Source organism: Eutrigla gurnardus, assembly GCF_963514095.1.
Source record: "Eutrigla gurnardus genome assembly, chromosome: 14".
In the NCBI taxonomy this organism is placed as follows: Eukaryota; Metazoa; Chordata; class Actinopteri; order Perciformes; family Triglidae; genus Eutrigla; species Eutrigla gurnardus.
Window position 1 is genome coordinate 17,746,263 of NC_139937.1, and position 16,997 is coordinate 17,763,259.

Below are 16,997 nucleotides of genomic sequence, written 5' to 3' on the forward strand. Positions count from 1 at the left end.
GACACAGCAAAATAGGAAAATACAGACATGGGGCAGGGTCTCAATGGATACAGATTTTATAAACTCTATAAAACTATTGTTTTTTCAAGGGAAATCCTGTATACTATAATACACATAGACAGATACAACATTCACACACATAATATCAGAATCAGAGGGATGCAGGCTGCTTAGGTGGCATGATGAGGCAGAATCCACTGTTTTCTTATTAATGTTTTCAGGTAATGTTGCGGCTTAAGCTCGCCCGCTAGTTATAATGTTATATATACACGATGTGTTTTATTACATGGAGTGATTTCTGTAATAACCATACAGGTATGTGTTGGTTTGCTGGTAGAATAATGTTGCCTGATTACCTTTATCTATTGTATCAACTAAACTAAAGGTAATATTCCAAAAAGAGATACAATACAGCACAAAAAAGCACATACAGGAAGTAAAAGAAGTGGCTCAATAAGATTTGGTTCACTTAACTGAGAGCACAGCGCCACCCTCTGGAAAGCAAAGAGCATGCCATGCCAAAGAAGAGCAAAGAGCAAACAGCAGGAAAAATAAAAGCAGTAAAGAATAATCCAAAACGTTGAATGTTTTTTTTTCATTCCACAAATCTCCGAAAATACTCTACTAATTATGGCACAAAAACAAAGAAATAAAAATAATAAAATAGACGCTTTCTTTGACCGTGAACAGTCAGAAACACTTGGAAAGACGGCCGTTTTGAGGGGTTTATTATATCATTAATACGCTGTATAATTGCTGTCCTTGTATTGTTTGTACCACTATCACACATTTATAATTTACAACACAAACAGTGTGTATTACACTGCTCTAGCATGGCAAATATTCTTACATAAATAGTAAATATTTTTCTAGTTTTGCTTCCTCATTCCAACTAAACCACAGGGCGAAAATGATATGAAACAGGTGAGTTTAACATCCACAGGAGGGAAAAAGTAACAAAAGAAGAAAAAAGGAACAGATAATAATGTTACATCACAGGAGGTAACCGTGAAAGCAAAACACAGCGGAGGCCTCGGCCTCCCTCATCTGTTTGCTCCGAGTGAGTCTCTTATCATTTGTTTGGTCTCAGGAGGGCAAGCCAGTGAATAAGTAACTTCCAGGTCAGAGGTCAACTTCAAGTCATCGAACACCAAGAATAGGCTTCATTATGGACAAAAGGTGTAGAATTAATCATCACAAACATTTATTACACTTAACATTTATTGCACATTTTGGATGCTGCTGTTAACTGTGATAAAGATTATTTAATGATATATTTGTAAAGGTAGAGTGAAAAATTACCATCCGTTTACCCTGTTCTGCCATTTGGGCATTTTGAATGGATATTGTACATTTTCTAACACATTTCCATAAAGTCCATAATAATACAATAACTGACGGATACATTTTTAGAATTAAAAAAAAAAAAAAAAACGTTTGTTGAAGTTGAATAAAATAAATACATTTAAAAAAGGCCAAACACACTCATTAAGGCTTAAACACAGAAAGAGCAAACTAGCCCTATCAAATAGAAGCAGCAGTCCGAGGCTGATGATTGCTGCACTGAGCTGCAGCCCCTCTGATCCAGAGAGAGGAATACCTGTTTGAAAGGGGAACAAGTCAAGTCATTAGACTGGAACGTAACATGTGATGCTGATGTGACACACGGAGCAGATACTAAAGAGTTGTACCTAGAACTTCTACCATCTTGGTGGCCTCGGCAGAGCGTCCAGCAGCTGCATTTTCTGTAACACAGGTGAAGTTTTGGAAAGTACCAGGTATGGAAGGGGTCCACCTGAGCTCATTTTCATGGACTGAAAAGTAGCCTCCAACGGGGGAAACCGTGCCTGAACGTCCATCTGACCGTGCAGTCAACGTTTAAGGTGCAGCTCGTCAAACAGGTGAATTTACTCCGTCTGCCGGGGAACACGGAGTCAGGACCGCTGATGCTGACGTTCCAAGGATCAACTGCAAAACAAGTTGACTTCCAGTATGCAAATAATGAACTCGTCAAACGTCTCCTCACGTCATAGAATACTTACAGCTGAGGAGATAGCCCAGGCTGAAAACTCTCGTCTGGTGAATCGCAGGTACGTAGGTCTCACACATGTAGAATCCGGCATCTGAAGGCCGAGGGGAGTCAAAGTGCAGCGTGGCGTTGTTGTGCAGCAGCTGAGTGTTTCCCCACGGGGTCACTTCCTGTCCATTCTTGTACCAGACCACCTGGTTCACGAGGCGGGAGGAGTCACCCAGCCGCGCGACATGGCAGACCAGATCCAGAGACTGGTTGAGGGTCGGGACGCTGTTTGGTGGACTGACTCGCACATACACTCGATCTGTAAGAGGACGGATGATTATTTCCAAATCATGTAAAAACATCAGAGATATATCAAAACTGCAGTACTTACTCTTAATTTCTACTGTGGAGCTGAGGCTGCTGGAGACTCCTGATTCTGGATTGAGCACATTGCAGTGTAGTTCCACCATATGGTCCAGTCCATCCGGTGTCCAGGTCAGCGTGCTCCCGTTGACCGTGCGGCCCTCGAAGGTCCAGGTGTGGATGCAGTTTGGGCTGCAAGAAGAGGAACAGGTGAAAGTGGTGCTGAAACCAGCCGTCACCTCACCGGTCCAGGAAATCTGCACCCAGGCCTCCGAAACCGGTGCACCTGAGCGAGGAGGAGGAGGAGTCGGTATGGTTGTTATTTCTCATATCTCACTGTAGCTCATTATATGCTATTTTAGAGGGTTTACTCGAATACTCAAGGCCGGTCTAAACTTCAAATACCTCCAGTGAATCCCGGGGAGTCAAATCATTATATACAGAAGGATACATCAAAAATGAGATGATGTTTAATTCATCATCACATTCTTATTATCACACATTTCACCACTCACATAGGGTTTTTTAAATCTTACAGTCGAGGGGGAAAAAAAGAGCCCTTACCCATCAGCGCCAGCAGCAGAACACAGTGAAGACCCCTCCAGTAGGGCGTCATAGTAACATCTCTCATGGCTGACTCTCGACTCTTTGGGTAAAACTTTGTTTTATACCCACTGTGACTTAGAGGCTTGGAGTTATCCCTAAAACATGACTCATTCCAGTCACACCCAGCATCCTGTTTCACATCGGATTTTACCTGATGATGAAATCAGTACAACCTTGCAGCAAAGGAAATTTCCATAAACTGCAACAGGAAGTAAGTTGTGGGGCAACGCAACGCCTTTTAAACGAGATCATTGCATTGCATCAATCACTAGGTGGCACCATTTCACAGGAGTTTGCTTGAAGTCCCAACCTGATTTAAATAAAGTCTATAAAAGGACAATAAATGGCCTGAATGGCTTTTTTTACTACAGCCGCCTCTCAGCGGGCCGAGAACTCGGTGTTGATGTAATAATGAAGGTTCTGCTCCTTAAAGTTTCCTACTCTCACATTATTTAGCTTCAGGGATGTGACATTTGAGTCCTAAAATTGTACTTTGAACTAGAATGTGAAGCACAACCTGCCCTGTTATTTGCATTTGAATTACATTAAAGGTTCATTACCGGTAACGATGGATCGTTTACTGCTTTCTCTCCCTCCGTGGTTGGCATGAACGTATTATTCACGCTGAACTTTGAATTTATTGAATTTAGATGCAGTGTCATTCCTGGAAATTATATTTTGCATACCATTTGTCTACAACTCTTTCCTCCTTTTTTATGACTTGTTTATAGTTCATAAAACAGAATATATCATTATTATCAGTAACAAACAGGAACATTTTTGCACCGCACTGAATTTCTCTTAAAAAAAAATCCCCCTACATTTTGATTCAGGCATTGTCAATAACAGACACCCACAGTGTGCCATCTGATTATTTGCATATTTTAAATATTTACTGTACCATGCAACTATGCAAATATGAAAAACAAAGATAACAACAACAATAAGCTAGTGTGGAATCGCACTCTCCTCGAGGGAAAATAATGCACTGTTACTTTACAAATGTCAAAAATAAAATTGTTTATTCATCTGAGTAAGCAATGATCATCATGTTACAAATAAAACCTGAGAATTACATTCACTGTATTAAGAAACATTAATCACACGCTTGTTTTGGTGGGGCGTTAGAATAATAAAGTTACATTTAAAGACAAGGCTTCATTCACGTAGGAAGAAAAAGAGAGAGAACATATATAATGTTAAACAAATGATCATACAATGAACTATAAAAGAAAAAAATAGCATAACTCCTCATTTTGATGATCTCCATGTGAGTGACCATTTCCTCATCTCTTTTAGCACTGCACTCTGCCTTTCAAGAATCAAGTCATCACGCTTCATTTCATTCCGGAACACTAACATTGACACTCTCTGCTCCAACATTGACACTATTCCAATCCCGGACTATTCTACCACCTCTGATGAAAGGATAACCCTCTACAATACACATTTAAACAACATCCTCAACTCCCTCGCTCCACTCAAAACACGCTCTGTTTCCTTCTCCACAACTGCCCCCTGGTAAACCCCTCATCTCCGCTCTATGAAATCTAAAGGCCGCCAACTGGAACGACTCTATAAGAAAACTGGACTCACTATTCATAAAGAAATGTACATAACCCACATACGCCACTACAAGGACTCAATCACCCAAGCCAAAACAAATCACTACTCCGCTCAGATAATCTCCAATGAAGGAAACACCAGATCACTGTTCACACTGCTTAACAGAACTCTCCACCCACCTGACTCCTTACCTCCCCACCTGTATTCAACTGACACCTGTAACTCCCTAATGCAGTTTTTCTACGACAAAATCTCCATCATTAACCAACACTTAGACTCAGACTCACTCCCTTCTCTCCCACCTGCACTTCCTCTCCTCTCACCAGCCCCTCTACCACACTGTCAGCACTTCTCTAATTTCCAACTTCCCACTGACCTTCAAATCCATGACCTCATCCGTAAATCCAAACCCTCTACCTGTCAGCTTGACCCCCTTCCCACCACCCTTGTCAAATCTTGTCTCCCCTCTGTGCTTCCCCTCATATCTGCCATCATTCACTCTTCACTCACCACTGGTACTGTTCCCTCACCCCTCAAAACGGCAGCTATCACCCCTATCCTGAAAAAACCTGGCTTAGACCCCAACAATTACAATAATCTCCGCCCCATCTCCAACCTACCTTTCATATCCAAAATCCTAGAAAAAGTAGTCGCCACCCAATTACACACCCACTTAACTAAAAACTCCCTCTATGACCCTTTCCAATCTGGTTTCCGCCCCCGCCACAGCACCGAAACTGCACTCATAAAAATCACCAATGATCTTCTCACTGCAGCTGATTCCGGTTCACTTTCCATCCTCATCCTCCTCGACCTAAGTGCAGCCTTTGACACCATTTCACACCCCATCCTCCTTCGTAGACTCTCCTCCATCGGCATCACCCACACCCCCCTTCACTGGTTCCACTCCTATCTCTCAGGCCGCACTCAGTTCATCCAGCTCAAATCCTTCAAGTCTGACCCCTCCCCAGTCACTACAGGTGTGCCCCAGGGCTCTGTCCTGGGGCCCCTTCTCTTCATCACCTATCTCCTCCCCCTTGGCATCATCTTCCGTAAATACAATATTCATTATCACTGCTACGCGGATGACACCCAGCTCTACCTTTCCAGTAAACCAAACTCCGCACTCCCACCCTCTTCCCTCACCACCTGCTTATCCGAAATCAAATCCTGGTTCACTTCCAACTTCCTCAAATTAAACAGTGAAAAAACAGAAATCCTCCTTATTGGCACCAAATCTACACTTTCCAAATTTGACCGTTTCCCTCCCCTTATTATCGACAGCTCCTCAGTTTCCCCCTCCCCTCAGGTTAAGAGTCTGGGTGTCATCCTTGACAGCACTCTATCATTCAAAGCTCACATCAATAACACCACTCGGGCTGCCTACTTCCACCTACGTAATATCAATCGACTCCGTCCCTCCCTCACTCCCAACACCGCCTCCATCCTTGTCCATAGTCTCGTCACCTCCCGTCTCGATTACTGCAACTCTCTCCTCTTTGGTCTCCCTCACAAGTCTCTCCATAAGCTTCAACTGGTTCAAAACTCTGCTGCACGTGTCATTACCAAAACTCCTTCTTCCCACCATATCACCCCCATCCTACAGCAACTTCACTGGCTTCCAGTTCCACTCCGAATACAATTCAAAATCCTTCTGTATACTTTCAAGGCTATCCACAACCTCGCCCCTCCGTACCTGTCTGACCTTCTCCACGTTGCAACTCCAGTACGCTCCCTCAGATCTTCCTCCTCTCTCCACCTCACTGTGCCCCCTGCTCTCCTTAGCACCATGGGGAGCAGAGCTTTCAGTCGCTCTGCTCCCCAACTCTGGAATTCTTTACCATCTCACATCCGTAACATTGACTCTCTCCCTCTTTTCAAAACAAAACTCAAAACCCACCTGTTTAAAATTGCTTATCCACTCCACCACCTCTCACCCTAACATCTCCGTTTTATTCTGCACAGTTTTGTTTATTTGTTCTTTTCATTATTTATTTTTACTGATGTTTTTTTTTTTCTGTTGTTTGTTTTTTTGTTTATTCTGTGCTCTTGTGTTTTGGTATTTATTTATTGATGATTTATTTTGTGTTTTTGGTGCTTGATGATTTTAACTGCTGTACAGTGTCCTTGAGTGGCGTGAAAGGCGCTTTCTAAATAAAATGCATTATTATTATTATTATTTTTATTTTACCCCTCAACACACACCAAAGCTTTAATATTTGATCCGTTTTCATGGTTTTTGGTCCATTTTAAGTTTTTTTTTTCTTTTTTAGCCCTTAAACGCTGCATATAATCCATTAAAATACCAGGATTTAAGAAAATCCATTAATTTATCCATTAATAGGCTAAATTAATTGCAATTTACATTTTAAGACCAAATGAAAGGTTCCAGTGTGGGAGTGATTAAGCTGTGAAAACAATACTGGTTTGAGTTGCAGCTTTACTAATGAGTAACTAACGGGGGAGGGGACGCTCCTTCATTAGTTCAGGTTAGGAGACTTATTCTCATCTAAAAAAAAAAAGAAAAGTGTGACTAAAAAAGAACTTGTTGATCGTTTACAGGAAAGGACTGAGATCTATCTTACAGGTCACAGTTTCCTGTTGGACAGACTTCAAGTCCCTGAGCGTATTCCGACGTATTATTCACTTGCTGCTCTCTCACACCATCATTTTCCTGGAAAATTCTGATATCTGAATAGTGGAAAACAAAGAGAAAAGGACGGGGAAACATCTGAGATTACATTTCCAGGTACACATCACATCACATGGAATATGAGTTTGCCAAAAACAAGCCATGAACAGGAAACGAAGCAGCCAACGGCTGATAATTAAACAAATATATACACTTACATTCCATTTAGTGCAAATTGATTTTTCCTTCCTGGTTCAAAGTCTGATGTTGAGCACTGTGAACCGTAAACACAGATCCCTGCTGAGTCTCAGATCACAGGATGACCACAAACGTAGAACAGAAACATTATCTCTGATGTAAGATTAATGAACCTACTATCGTTACTGTACTGAATCAAATCTCATCTAATCTAGTTATAACACTGTATCTGGATCATTAATTATCAACTTATATTGAACTTGAATCCAAAGTCGTTTAATCCGTCTTGACTTGTATTCATGTACATGTACATGTACAATTATAATGATTTGTCTGAGCAACATGGACACACGTCGTGGTGGAAGAACTGAGGATGTTTGTGTTGTGCATGTAAACACTAGAGCCCGACCGATATATCGGCAGGCCGATATTAGGCATTTTCCAAACTATCGGTATCAGCGTTTATAATGGCAGATAAATGAATATTTTAAAAATAAAACAAAAACGGACGAAACACCCTTATAGAACTTAACAGAATTTGTCTCCAGTCTTGTTCGAAGTTATATTTATGAAGCTGACCAAGTCTTTTAATACTGGTAACTTGTGTTTTTTGTTCAAAGGACTTTTAAGTTTGTATTTTTATACATTTTATTTATCAGAACTTTAATATATTTTGATGTTCCTCTGTTCCGTTGTGACAATAAAATAAACAAGTTTATTTTTAAACTGCATTATATTATTTTAGTGAAGGCTCATAAATAACTACAAATAAGTAATGTTAGGGAAATCTGTTCATGTTTTGTTACGCGTTTCTGAAATAAAAAAAAAATATCGGCCGATATTTCGTAATATCGGATTTTTAAATCAACAAACATTTGTATCGGTATCGGCCTTCAAAATCTTTTATCGGTCGGGCTCTAGTAAACACAACCCCCCCTCGTTAGCACTGAGGACTTTTACCTGATTTGGCACGTATGGAGCGTTGTCCTCGCCTGAAAAATAAACGATGCTTAGAATAATTTAAAGGCATACTAAGACGCATTGCCCAAAAGGATGGCAAGCCAGAAATGTCCCGACACAGCAAAATAGGAAAATACAGACATGGGGCAGGGTCTCAATGGATACAGATTTTATAAACTCTATAAAACTATTGTTTTTTCAAGTGAAATCCTGTATACTATAATACCACATAGACAGATCACACACATAATACACATACCTGTGCTGTTGGCGATGTTTCTTTTAAAGACTTTATTCATCGGGTTTCTGTTTAAAGAGGGAATGAGTCATTAGACATTACTATAGACAGACATAAGCTGTCTTTTTGCAACATAACGATATTAAGAGGATCACGTTGTTAAAAAAAACAACTATATCCACTTATTCAAAATTCTCACATAACATAAAAAAAGAGCTGCAACCTTAAGTTTGATCTCAATCTTTGGTCCAATGTACTTTAAAAAATGATAACAAATAATGTTTTTAAGCTCTCCCCGCATACGTTTCAAACAGGGATATGTGTTTATGGCTTCACCTCAGTGATGACACAACAACAAAATGTTAAACTGTGAAGTTCCATAGTGTCAAGATGCAGCTGCACTCTGAAATAAATGATTTATAGACAAAGCTATAGTCAGGCTTAGGACTATATTTAGAATATAAAACAAAAGCAGCACAAAAGGGAAGTAAATCACTTTTTGAAGGTTGAGTAAAAACGTTTTACTGTCAACATCGACCTGATTCTAGTTCCACATTTTCTCCCTTTCTTCCGTTGCCATGAACTGACATTAATGCGCCCTGGAGTCGTGCTTTTGGGTCCAAACTGTGTAATATTGAACAATCACATTAACCATTTTTTTTAATGGCTTCCTATTTAAATGCATAAGCTCTTTTCCACTTACTTTTTCTTGTAAAACCAGTACGCTGCAACAGCTGCTGCTCCAAGGATGACTAAAAGTGCGATTACTATTCCAGCGATGCAACCAGCCCCGCATCTAAATGGGGGTTTGACTGCGGAGACAGAGAACATGACGTTGTTCACCCCTCGTCATCTCACCTATACATACAACCAGTACATGATTTAGCAAATGATGGCCCCATTTAGAGTCCAAACAGATGATAGAGCAGGGTATGCTTTTGGTTGACAGGTCGCTACCATGGCAACGTCCAGTCTTAAAGTTGCCCGCGTCAGTTAATTGTCACAGTGACTATGTCAACTTCTTATCTGCAGTCTAAAGCCGTTTATGGGTCACTGTCATTAGTTTTATATGTTTTCAGGTGAGACAGTCATTATTTAGATTTAGGTGTGCTGTTTGGGTTTCCACACACACCCCCACACACACACACACACTTAAACTGTCAAAATAGCAGCACATGGGTGCTGCTAATTTGCTGCATTGTTTTTGGAGACGTGACAGAGGCTGGGTGAGACCAGCCGTCAGTCATGTTATAGGCTAAATTAAGCGGTTAATTATTCTCATTCTAAGTCTGTTATGATGTGATTTTTGAAGTCTCTGATCAAACCTTTGGCGATTGAGCTGCATTCGGGGGAACGTAGAAGAATGTTGGGACACGTGAGATTACCATATTCAAGAACATCAACAATCTTGGTACCTGTTACAGACAATCCATGGACCGCTGATGATGTTCTCCCAGTTACATCATTCCTCGCCTCGCAGGTGTAGTTGCCACTGTCGTCAAGTTGAGCGTCGGCTTTAGTAAAAACATTAGATTTCTGTTTCTCTGTCCTGTTCACAATCCAGATAAGACTAGCAGATGGATGGGAGTTAGCAAAGCAGGTTAATGTCAAGGTCTGTCCCACATGAAGCACACTTGGACCTTCGATGTGAACATTTTTTGGTCCATCTGAAAAAAAAAGACATTTATCAAATTCAGCAGCACAAATGATAAAGAATTAAAAACGTGGTCAATAATTGACGTAAAGAGTCTCGAGTAACAGATTTATAATTCTCAGTTGTACACTGTAATTTCTTTAACAGTAACTGTATAGTTTGTCACCTACAGTTAACAAGCATGACGAACGTGGCTTCGTCGCTGCTGAGGGGGTTGCTGACTTCACACGAATATTTTCCATCGTTTCTTTCACTCAGATTTTTAAAAGACAGCACTCTGTTGTTGTCGTAGAGGTTGATGTCGTCATCCGGAGTCAGATATACGTCGCCCTTCTTCCACGTTCTGGTAAAGACGGAGCCAGCAGCGTCGCAGGTTAAGTTGAAAGATTTCCCCTCGATCGGCAGGTTTGCTTCAGGTGTGATCAAAGCGGCAAATATTTTCTCTGTTGGGCAAAAGGTCACGTGAAAAATCTGACACCACGATGAAAAGCTACTGAGAAAGAAAACTATAGAGTAAAAAGATATAAAGAAACCTGTAAGAGGAAAACCTTATAATGTTCCCTTAAACATGTACATAATATGCAAACAGTCCACACAAGGGGTGGGAATCACAGAGTAACTCACGATGCAACACAATAACTCACAAATGTACTTTACTCCAGTTTTAAATACAAAAAAAGGTCAGACAGTTTTTGTTTGGCATCATTAGACAAAAAATCCGTAATTGACCTTTCAGCATTTTGTCATTCAAGTGGTCTAAAACTAGACTAGACTAGTCTTCTGCAGCTCCTCCTGGATCTGTTCTCAGGCTTTAGAAAACCAAGTGATCATTTGGCCAATCGCAGGTCATTACAGAGAGAGGATGTTCCTATTGGCTGTTCTACAAACGGTCCCAAATGGTGGAAAATGCTAAGAAAAAGCTCCTAGTCCAGCATTAGAAACATCTGGCTTCACTGCAAAGCAACCGACAAATAGGAAAACCGACCAATCAGAAAACTCTAAGTCTAACTGAGAATCTGACAATAAAGAGAAATCATGTCCACATCGACAACGCGTTTCAGAGATGGAGAAAGCCATGTGCTGACTGTAGCGGCTGTGCTTCAGTAGATACAGCTAGCAGAAGCACTCGAGAGAAAGTTGCTAATAGTTAAGTGTTTAACTTTGAGCAGCTTTGTGCTCACGGCAGCGACCGAGCTCTTAGTCGTTGGTTACGGTTCGCAGGGGGCTAAACTTATCAAACTCATCAAAGGGCTTTACAGGTCCACAAGTTAGCAGAGGAAACAGGATTAGCTTTATAACGGCATCGGGATCACAATCAGGATGATGAAATAAAGGATTACTGTTTAAAGCGTGTGCATGTGCCCGTGCTCGTCTTATGGGAGGGGCTTAGGACAGAGAAGGGAGGACTGCTGGAGTAGGAGGTATTTTTAAATTCTATTCTAATTCTTCATACTGCAGGTACATCACAAAATAATAAATGAATAAATTCTTTGAACAAAACCTTTAATTCAAACTTACTCAGTATAGAGATCGTTGCAGGCTGAGATTTGTCATTTCTCATAGTTCTGTTGTTAAAGGCCTGACAGCTGTAGTTTCCACTCTGACTCATCTGAATGTCCATCAGTCTGAGCTCTGGTCCGGTATCAGACAGCAGGTCTCCATCCAGAAACCATGTAAACAGGGGAGCAGGTCTGCAGTCAGCTGAGCAGGTCAGGTTGACGTCTGACCGTTCCTCGTGGTAGGTGGTAGGTGGAGATACTCTCAAATTCATATTGTCTGGGCCGTCTGAACGTGAAGGGGAAATCATACATCGAGTCAACAGAGAAAGACACCGAAAAAAAAGAATAATCTAACCGAGCACGTAGGTTAGTAACTCACAGCTGATGAGGAGGGTAACTGGATCACTGGCGCCGTTGCTTACAGGGTTAAACACGCGACACCTGAATGGTCCCTGGTCATAGCGGGTCACGTTGGCTATAGTGAGGGTGGAGCCTCCATCAGTGAGCTGAACTCTGTCACTTCCTGTGACCTCAGAGGTGCCGTTCAGCCAGAGGAAAGAGAGGGAGGAACCAGAGGAGGAGCAGGACAGACGGACGGAGCTGATGGACTCCACCAAGTCTGTGTTGCTGACGGTCACCGCCACATTAGAGACCGGGACTGTGGGCGAAAAGACAAAATGGTTTTATATTTACCACCATGTTAGAAAAAAGAAACCCTTCTATGGCTGACACATGGAAAGTTTACAGCACGATATCTTTGATAGGCAATTGTTGTGTAATTTTCAGGCTTCACTTCTTGGTGTTTTTTCTTTAAAATACATTTTCAATATAATGTCGCCCAATTTAAAACCACAAGAAGGTGTGACCATAAAACCTCCACCAATGTCTGTCTAGTCCCAACCAGAGCTACATATGATCAGCAAATTATGTCATAATTGACTTTCCATATATTACCACCTGTACATTTGAGGTGTATTTAAAAAAAAGAAAAGCAAACTGTGTATCCATTGTATGTTTTTTTTAACATATTAATATCAACACTTTCAGTCATGAAAATAAATAGGTTGTTCAATTTAAACATGCTCATTAGTCAAATCTCATTTATGCTACAGATGTTACATTTCATTAATAAGTCCCAAATGTGCATCGGGATGTTTATTTTTGACCTTGGAAACAATAATAAACACAACAATAACAAAACCTGAATTTTGTTTGGAAGGCATGTTTTGAAGCTTGTTTTTAGATCTGATTTGAAACCATTGAACACCTCAAAACAATTATTAATTATATTATATATATTTATATATTTCTTGCCAAGGATACCCCCCACTGTGGATTGAAAGAGATGATCTCTCACCGTATACATCAAGTGTTATTGTCCCGACCGCCTGTAGTCCTCCAGATGGGATAACAGAAACGCTGTATTCTCCACTGTCAATAACGGTCACATTCCTGAGCTCCAGAGATCCAGTAGACATGAAGAGGGTGATCCTGCCTTCAAACTGTGGTGAAGTCGTGTTCGTACCACTGAAAGTGATTACATTGATACCATCAAGTTGCCAGCTCACTGATACAAAAGTTGTTGGAGACAGGTTTGTGGTGAACATCACTGTCTCTCCCACAGCTGCTTCCAGAGGACCGTCCGGCAACAAACCAGCTCCTCTGGTCAAACCTGGAGGAGACAGTTGCAGGTCTGAGAAGGACTGTGATAAAGCTGGGCAACTGTAATAATACCCTTGACCCCAATGCAAAAGAAAATAAATGCATACATAAATACCTTCCATCAGTATGCAGTAGATGTCTATCTATTCATACCAAACAGGCAATGCAGTTAAGGTGGTTGCCAATCACAGGTATATAGATTAACTTTTTATCTATCAGAGCAACCAATCTATCAAGATCTGGATTCATACGGTTTCTGATACAGCTACAATTTTAAAATATAATTTTAAAATGTCCATATTTCCTCAACTACATGCAATAGGGCGAACTATAAATACATTATTTGTTTCAACAATTAAGTTACTTTTATCAAGTTATGCACATGTTCTGCTATGGAGCCAAGATAAGGACACCTTTTGAACAAACAACCATTACTCAAGTTTAGAAAATGTGTTTTTAAACAGCAGTCAAGGTTAAACCGTTTGAATGCAAGATTCTTACCTGTGAAAGTTGCAGAGACGATCCAAAGCAAAGGCAATATATCCATTGACGAGCCTTGGTGAGATCTAACCAGCAGAGGAAATGTCACCCATCAAACTTTGGCTTTCCTGTTACATGTGAGCCTCCGGCAGCTCTACATATACGAGTCAAGGAAATGCAGAGCGACGGGTTGAGGTACTAAAGTGTCCTCATAATGAGCTGAACCCACTGAAGCTGCAGTGACGATCTTAACGCTGTGGCAGGTCGCCCTCTAGTGGACATTAAAAGGATAGTAAAAGACGATATCCGATCACACAAAGCCTGACAACAACATCAAACTCCCCTTGAATGTGGACCTTAAAATATGAACTTTTAGTCATGACAAACTTTGACAGCTGTTTAGACATAATAAATGTCCTTCCCTACTTTAATTATTAACTACTTTAATTATTAAGTTGATCAGTAAGTGGAACTCCCACTGCACAACACTTCCTACTTCCTCATTATGAAGATATTAGCAACGGCTAAGAGAAGGGCTGTGATCCCTCTTTGCAGAACAGTAATGGATACGACAGTGATACACTTCGCCATCCTGGGAGTCATCTCAGGTGAGCTTTTACAACACTGTTACGACCCAGGGGTGGGTCTAGGCCTCTGTGTCTGAATGAATGTGTGAGTGAATGATGTGTTGCAGGTGTCGTGCCAGGATCCAGCCCTGATTGGTCCAGCCAGCGTGAGGGGGACCATATATGGAGGGATCTCTGGGCTGTTCGCGAGTCATCCCTCCTCCACTCCCAACCCTGTCGGTTGCGTTTAGTTTAGGTACGCAGCAGTAGGGGTGGGCTGCCATTTGCTTTGTTCTTCGTTTTTCCTGTGTTTAGTAAGTAGGGAGGTTAGACTTTGTATTTTGGTTTCCTCTTCTTTTGCAGGTCAGCCTTGGTTCTTTAGTTAGTTGGGTTGTGTTTGTTATTTTTGCCTTGGCTCACCCCGACGCAAATGCTGCTTTATGTTAAGTTGTGTCTCTTATTACATTTATTATTGTATAAATAAATTATTGTTTGAGATACGCACCAAATCCACGTCTTTGGGTTCTCTGTGGTTTGGGAGTGAGGGAAGGTGTCCATTTATTCATGTGGTGCTCTAGGTTCCCCTAGCTGGGGCATAACATGAATTGGGGGCTCGTCCTCATTTTGCACATTAGTTGTTTTGAGCGATCTAGGCAGCGGTAAGTCGGTAAGTTTTATTTCTCTCTCTCTCTCTCTGGTTGGCAGTTTGTGGATGTGACGATGGCAGCCAATTTCAATTTGGATGATTTTGTCGAAGAGCCCACGTGGGATAAACTGAGTGTGTGTAAGAAAGCTGAGTTAATGATTGTGGCCAATTTTTATAAGATTGATATTCCTTATACTGCTAAGAAGGCCGAGTTATATCAGTGTCTGGGTGTTAAGTTGGTGGAGAGGGGGGTGCTGACACACCTGGTTGGGACCACGGGTGTTGCGGTATACGAGGCGGAAGCGAAGGTGCAGGCTGACGCTGGTCCGGCTTCGGGCGTAGAGGCTGTGGCTCCTGACCAGTCTGCCGAGCTGTCCACAGAAAGTCTTCGTTTAGCGCTCCGAATGAAGGAGTTGGAGCGGGAGACTAAACAGCTCGAGGGCGAGGCTATGCATCTCAAAGTGAGAGCCTTGGAGCTGGAACGTAGCACACCCCCAGTTTCCCCAGCTCCAGTGAGCACTGTTCCGCCTGCTGCGCAATTACGCGCGCGGGCGCAGGCCAACTCGGTTCCTGGAGGTGCCGGCCCAGTACCAGGTTTTAGCACTGCTCATTCAGCGTTCGATGTGCAAAAACATTGCTCTAGTCCCACCTTTCAGGGAGACTGAGGTGGATTCATATTTTTGTGCATTTGAGCGCATTGCGGCTGCTCTGCAATGGCCCAGGGATGTGTGGCCCCTCTTATTGCAGTGTAAATTAGTAGGGAAAGCTCAAGAGGTGTGTGCCAGTTTGTCTATAGATCAAAGTTTAAACTATGATATTGTGAAGGCCACTGTATTAAGAGCTTATGAACTCGTGCCCGAAGCATATCGGCTAAGATTTCGCCGGAGTCAGAAAGCTGCCAACCAGACGTTTGCGCGCGAGAAGAGTGCGCTTTTTGATAAGTGGTGCCAGGCGAGCAAAGTTACCCAAGTGGATCAGTTGCGTGAGCTCGTCCTGTTAGAGGAGTTCAAGAATTGTCTCCCAGACAAAATTGTGTTGTATTTGAACGAGCAGAAAGTAGTTTCGTTGGAGCAAGCCGCTGTACATGCTGATGAATTTGTCTTGACGCATAATAGTGTTTTTTCTGTGCCATGCGCCCGTGAGTTTTTTTCGTCGAATCCGTCTGAGCGCAGGCAGAGATCGCCAAAAGCAGTGCGCAAAAACTTTCTTCCTGCTTCAGGAGATAACCGTGAATGTTATTACTGTCACGAATCTGGTCATCTGATTGCCAAGTGTCCAACTCTCGAGAGGAAAAGTCGGGGCAGGCCGGCTAGATACGGTAAATCACCAGCTGGGGTGGGTTTGATTTCAGCCACGTCAGCGGCTGCGTTGCCCTCGTCATCCCCGCTGAGTGAGTGGGTAAAGGCTGATCCCTCGTACAACCCATTTATCTCGCAGGGGTTTGTTTCACTCACTGGAGAGGACAAGGACAAGGTGCCCGTGACAATTTTGAGGGACACTGGTGCGTACCGTTCTTTCATTTTGTCGTCAGTGTTACCGCTTAGTGAAAAAACTTCATGTAAGTCGTACATTTTAGTGTGGGGGGTTAAGATGAGCACACTGATGGTCCCTCAGCACAAAGTGTATTTGAACTTGTCTATGGTGTCGGGTCACGTTAAAGTTGGTGTGCGTCCGCAGCTGCCCATCAGTGGGGTTCATTTTATTCTGGGGAATGATCTGGCTGGGGGGAGAGTCTTTCCTGACCCGGAGGTGGTAGAAGTCCCGTGTGTCGAGTCATTCAGTTCTGTCCCCATGTCGGTGCCGCGCCATGTGTTTCCTGCGTGCGCAATTACGCGCGCCAAAGCTCGTGAGTTGGGGGAAGTTGTGGATTTGTCTGATTCTTTCATGTGTTCTCCCTATGAAAAAGAGCC

The 16,997-nt window shown here is 42.1% G+C and overlaps 2 protein-coding genes across 2 annotated transcripts; both read right to left on the reverse strand.

Annotated features, from left to right (window-relative positions):
• Nucleotides 1-948: 948 nt before the first annotated feature.
• On the reverse strand, nt 949-3,059 carry LOC311024562 (uncharacterized protein). The gene is made up of 5 exons (XM_084027018.1): nt 2,945-3,059; nt 2,409-2,666; nt 2,043-2,336; nt 1,692-1,968; nt 949-1,600 (listed from the first exon to the last, which is right to left on the reverse strand). The coding sequence occupies exons 1-4, from the start codon at nt 3,009-3,011 to the stop codon at nt 1,808-1,810; spliced, it is 780 nt and encodes a 259-aa protein (XP_083883144.1). The 5' UTR covers nt 3,012-3,059; the 3' UTR covers nt 949-1,600; nt 1,692-1,807.
• A 4,014-nt stretch (nt 3,060-7,073) lies between these two features.
• Nucleotides 7,074-14,017, reverse strand: LOC311024555 (cell adhesion molecule CEACAM5-like). The gene is made up of 11 exons (XM_084027011.1): nt 13,897-14,017; nt 13,091-13,405; nt 12,113-12,391; nt 11,753-12,019; nt 10,405-10,677; nt 9,996-10,247; nt 9,284-9,392; nt 8,602-8,648; nt 8,343-8,374; nt 7,403-7,458; nt 7,074-7,243 (listed from the first exon to the last, which is right to left on the reverse strand). The coding sequence occupies exons 1-11, from the start codon at nt 13,940-13,942 to the stop codon at nt 7,219-7,221; spliced, it is 1,701 nt and encodes a 566-aa protein (XP_083883137.1). The 5' UTR covers nt 13,943-14,017; the 3' UTR covers nt 7,074-7,218.
• Nucleotides 14,018-16,997: the final 2,980 nt, after the last annotated feature.

What these genes read in the sequence shown, in the direction of transcription:
- LOC311024555 (XM_084027011.1), bottom strand. Translation starts at nt 13,942, where the DNA reads ATGGATATATTGCCTTTGCTTTGGATCGTCTCTGCAACTTTCACAG. An exon ending in AATAACACTTGATGTATACG is followed by an intron (nt 12,392 to 13,090) that starts GTGAGAGATCAT and finishes TTTCGCCCACAG; the next exon opens with TCCCGGTCTCTAATGTGGCG. An exon ending in TGCAACGATCTCTATACTGA is followed by an intron (nt 10,678 to 11,752) that starts GTAAGTTTGAAT and finishes TTTGCCCAACAG; the next exon opens with AGAAAATATTTGCCGCTTTG.
- LOC311024562 (XM_084027018.1), bottom strand. Translation starts at nt 3,011, where the DNA reads ATGAGAGATGTTACTATGACGCCCTACTGGAGGGGTCTTCACTGTGTT. An exon ending in CTCCACAGTAGAAATTAAGA is followed by an intron (nt 2,337 to 2,408) that starts GTAAGTACTGCA and finishes GTCCTCTTACAG; the next exon opens with ATCGAGTGTATGTGCGAGTC. An exon ending in CCTGGGCTATCTCCTCAGCT is followed by an intron (nt 1,969 to 2,042) that starts GTAAGTATTCTA and finishes CTTGTTTTGCAG; the next exon opens with TTGATCCTTGGAACGTCAGC.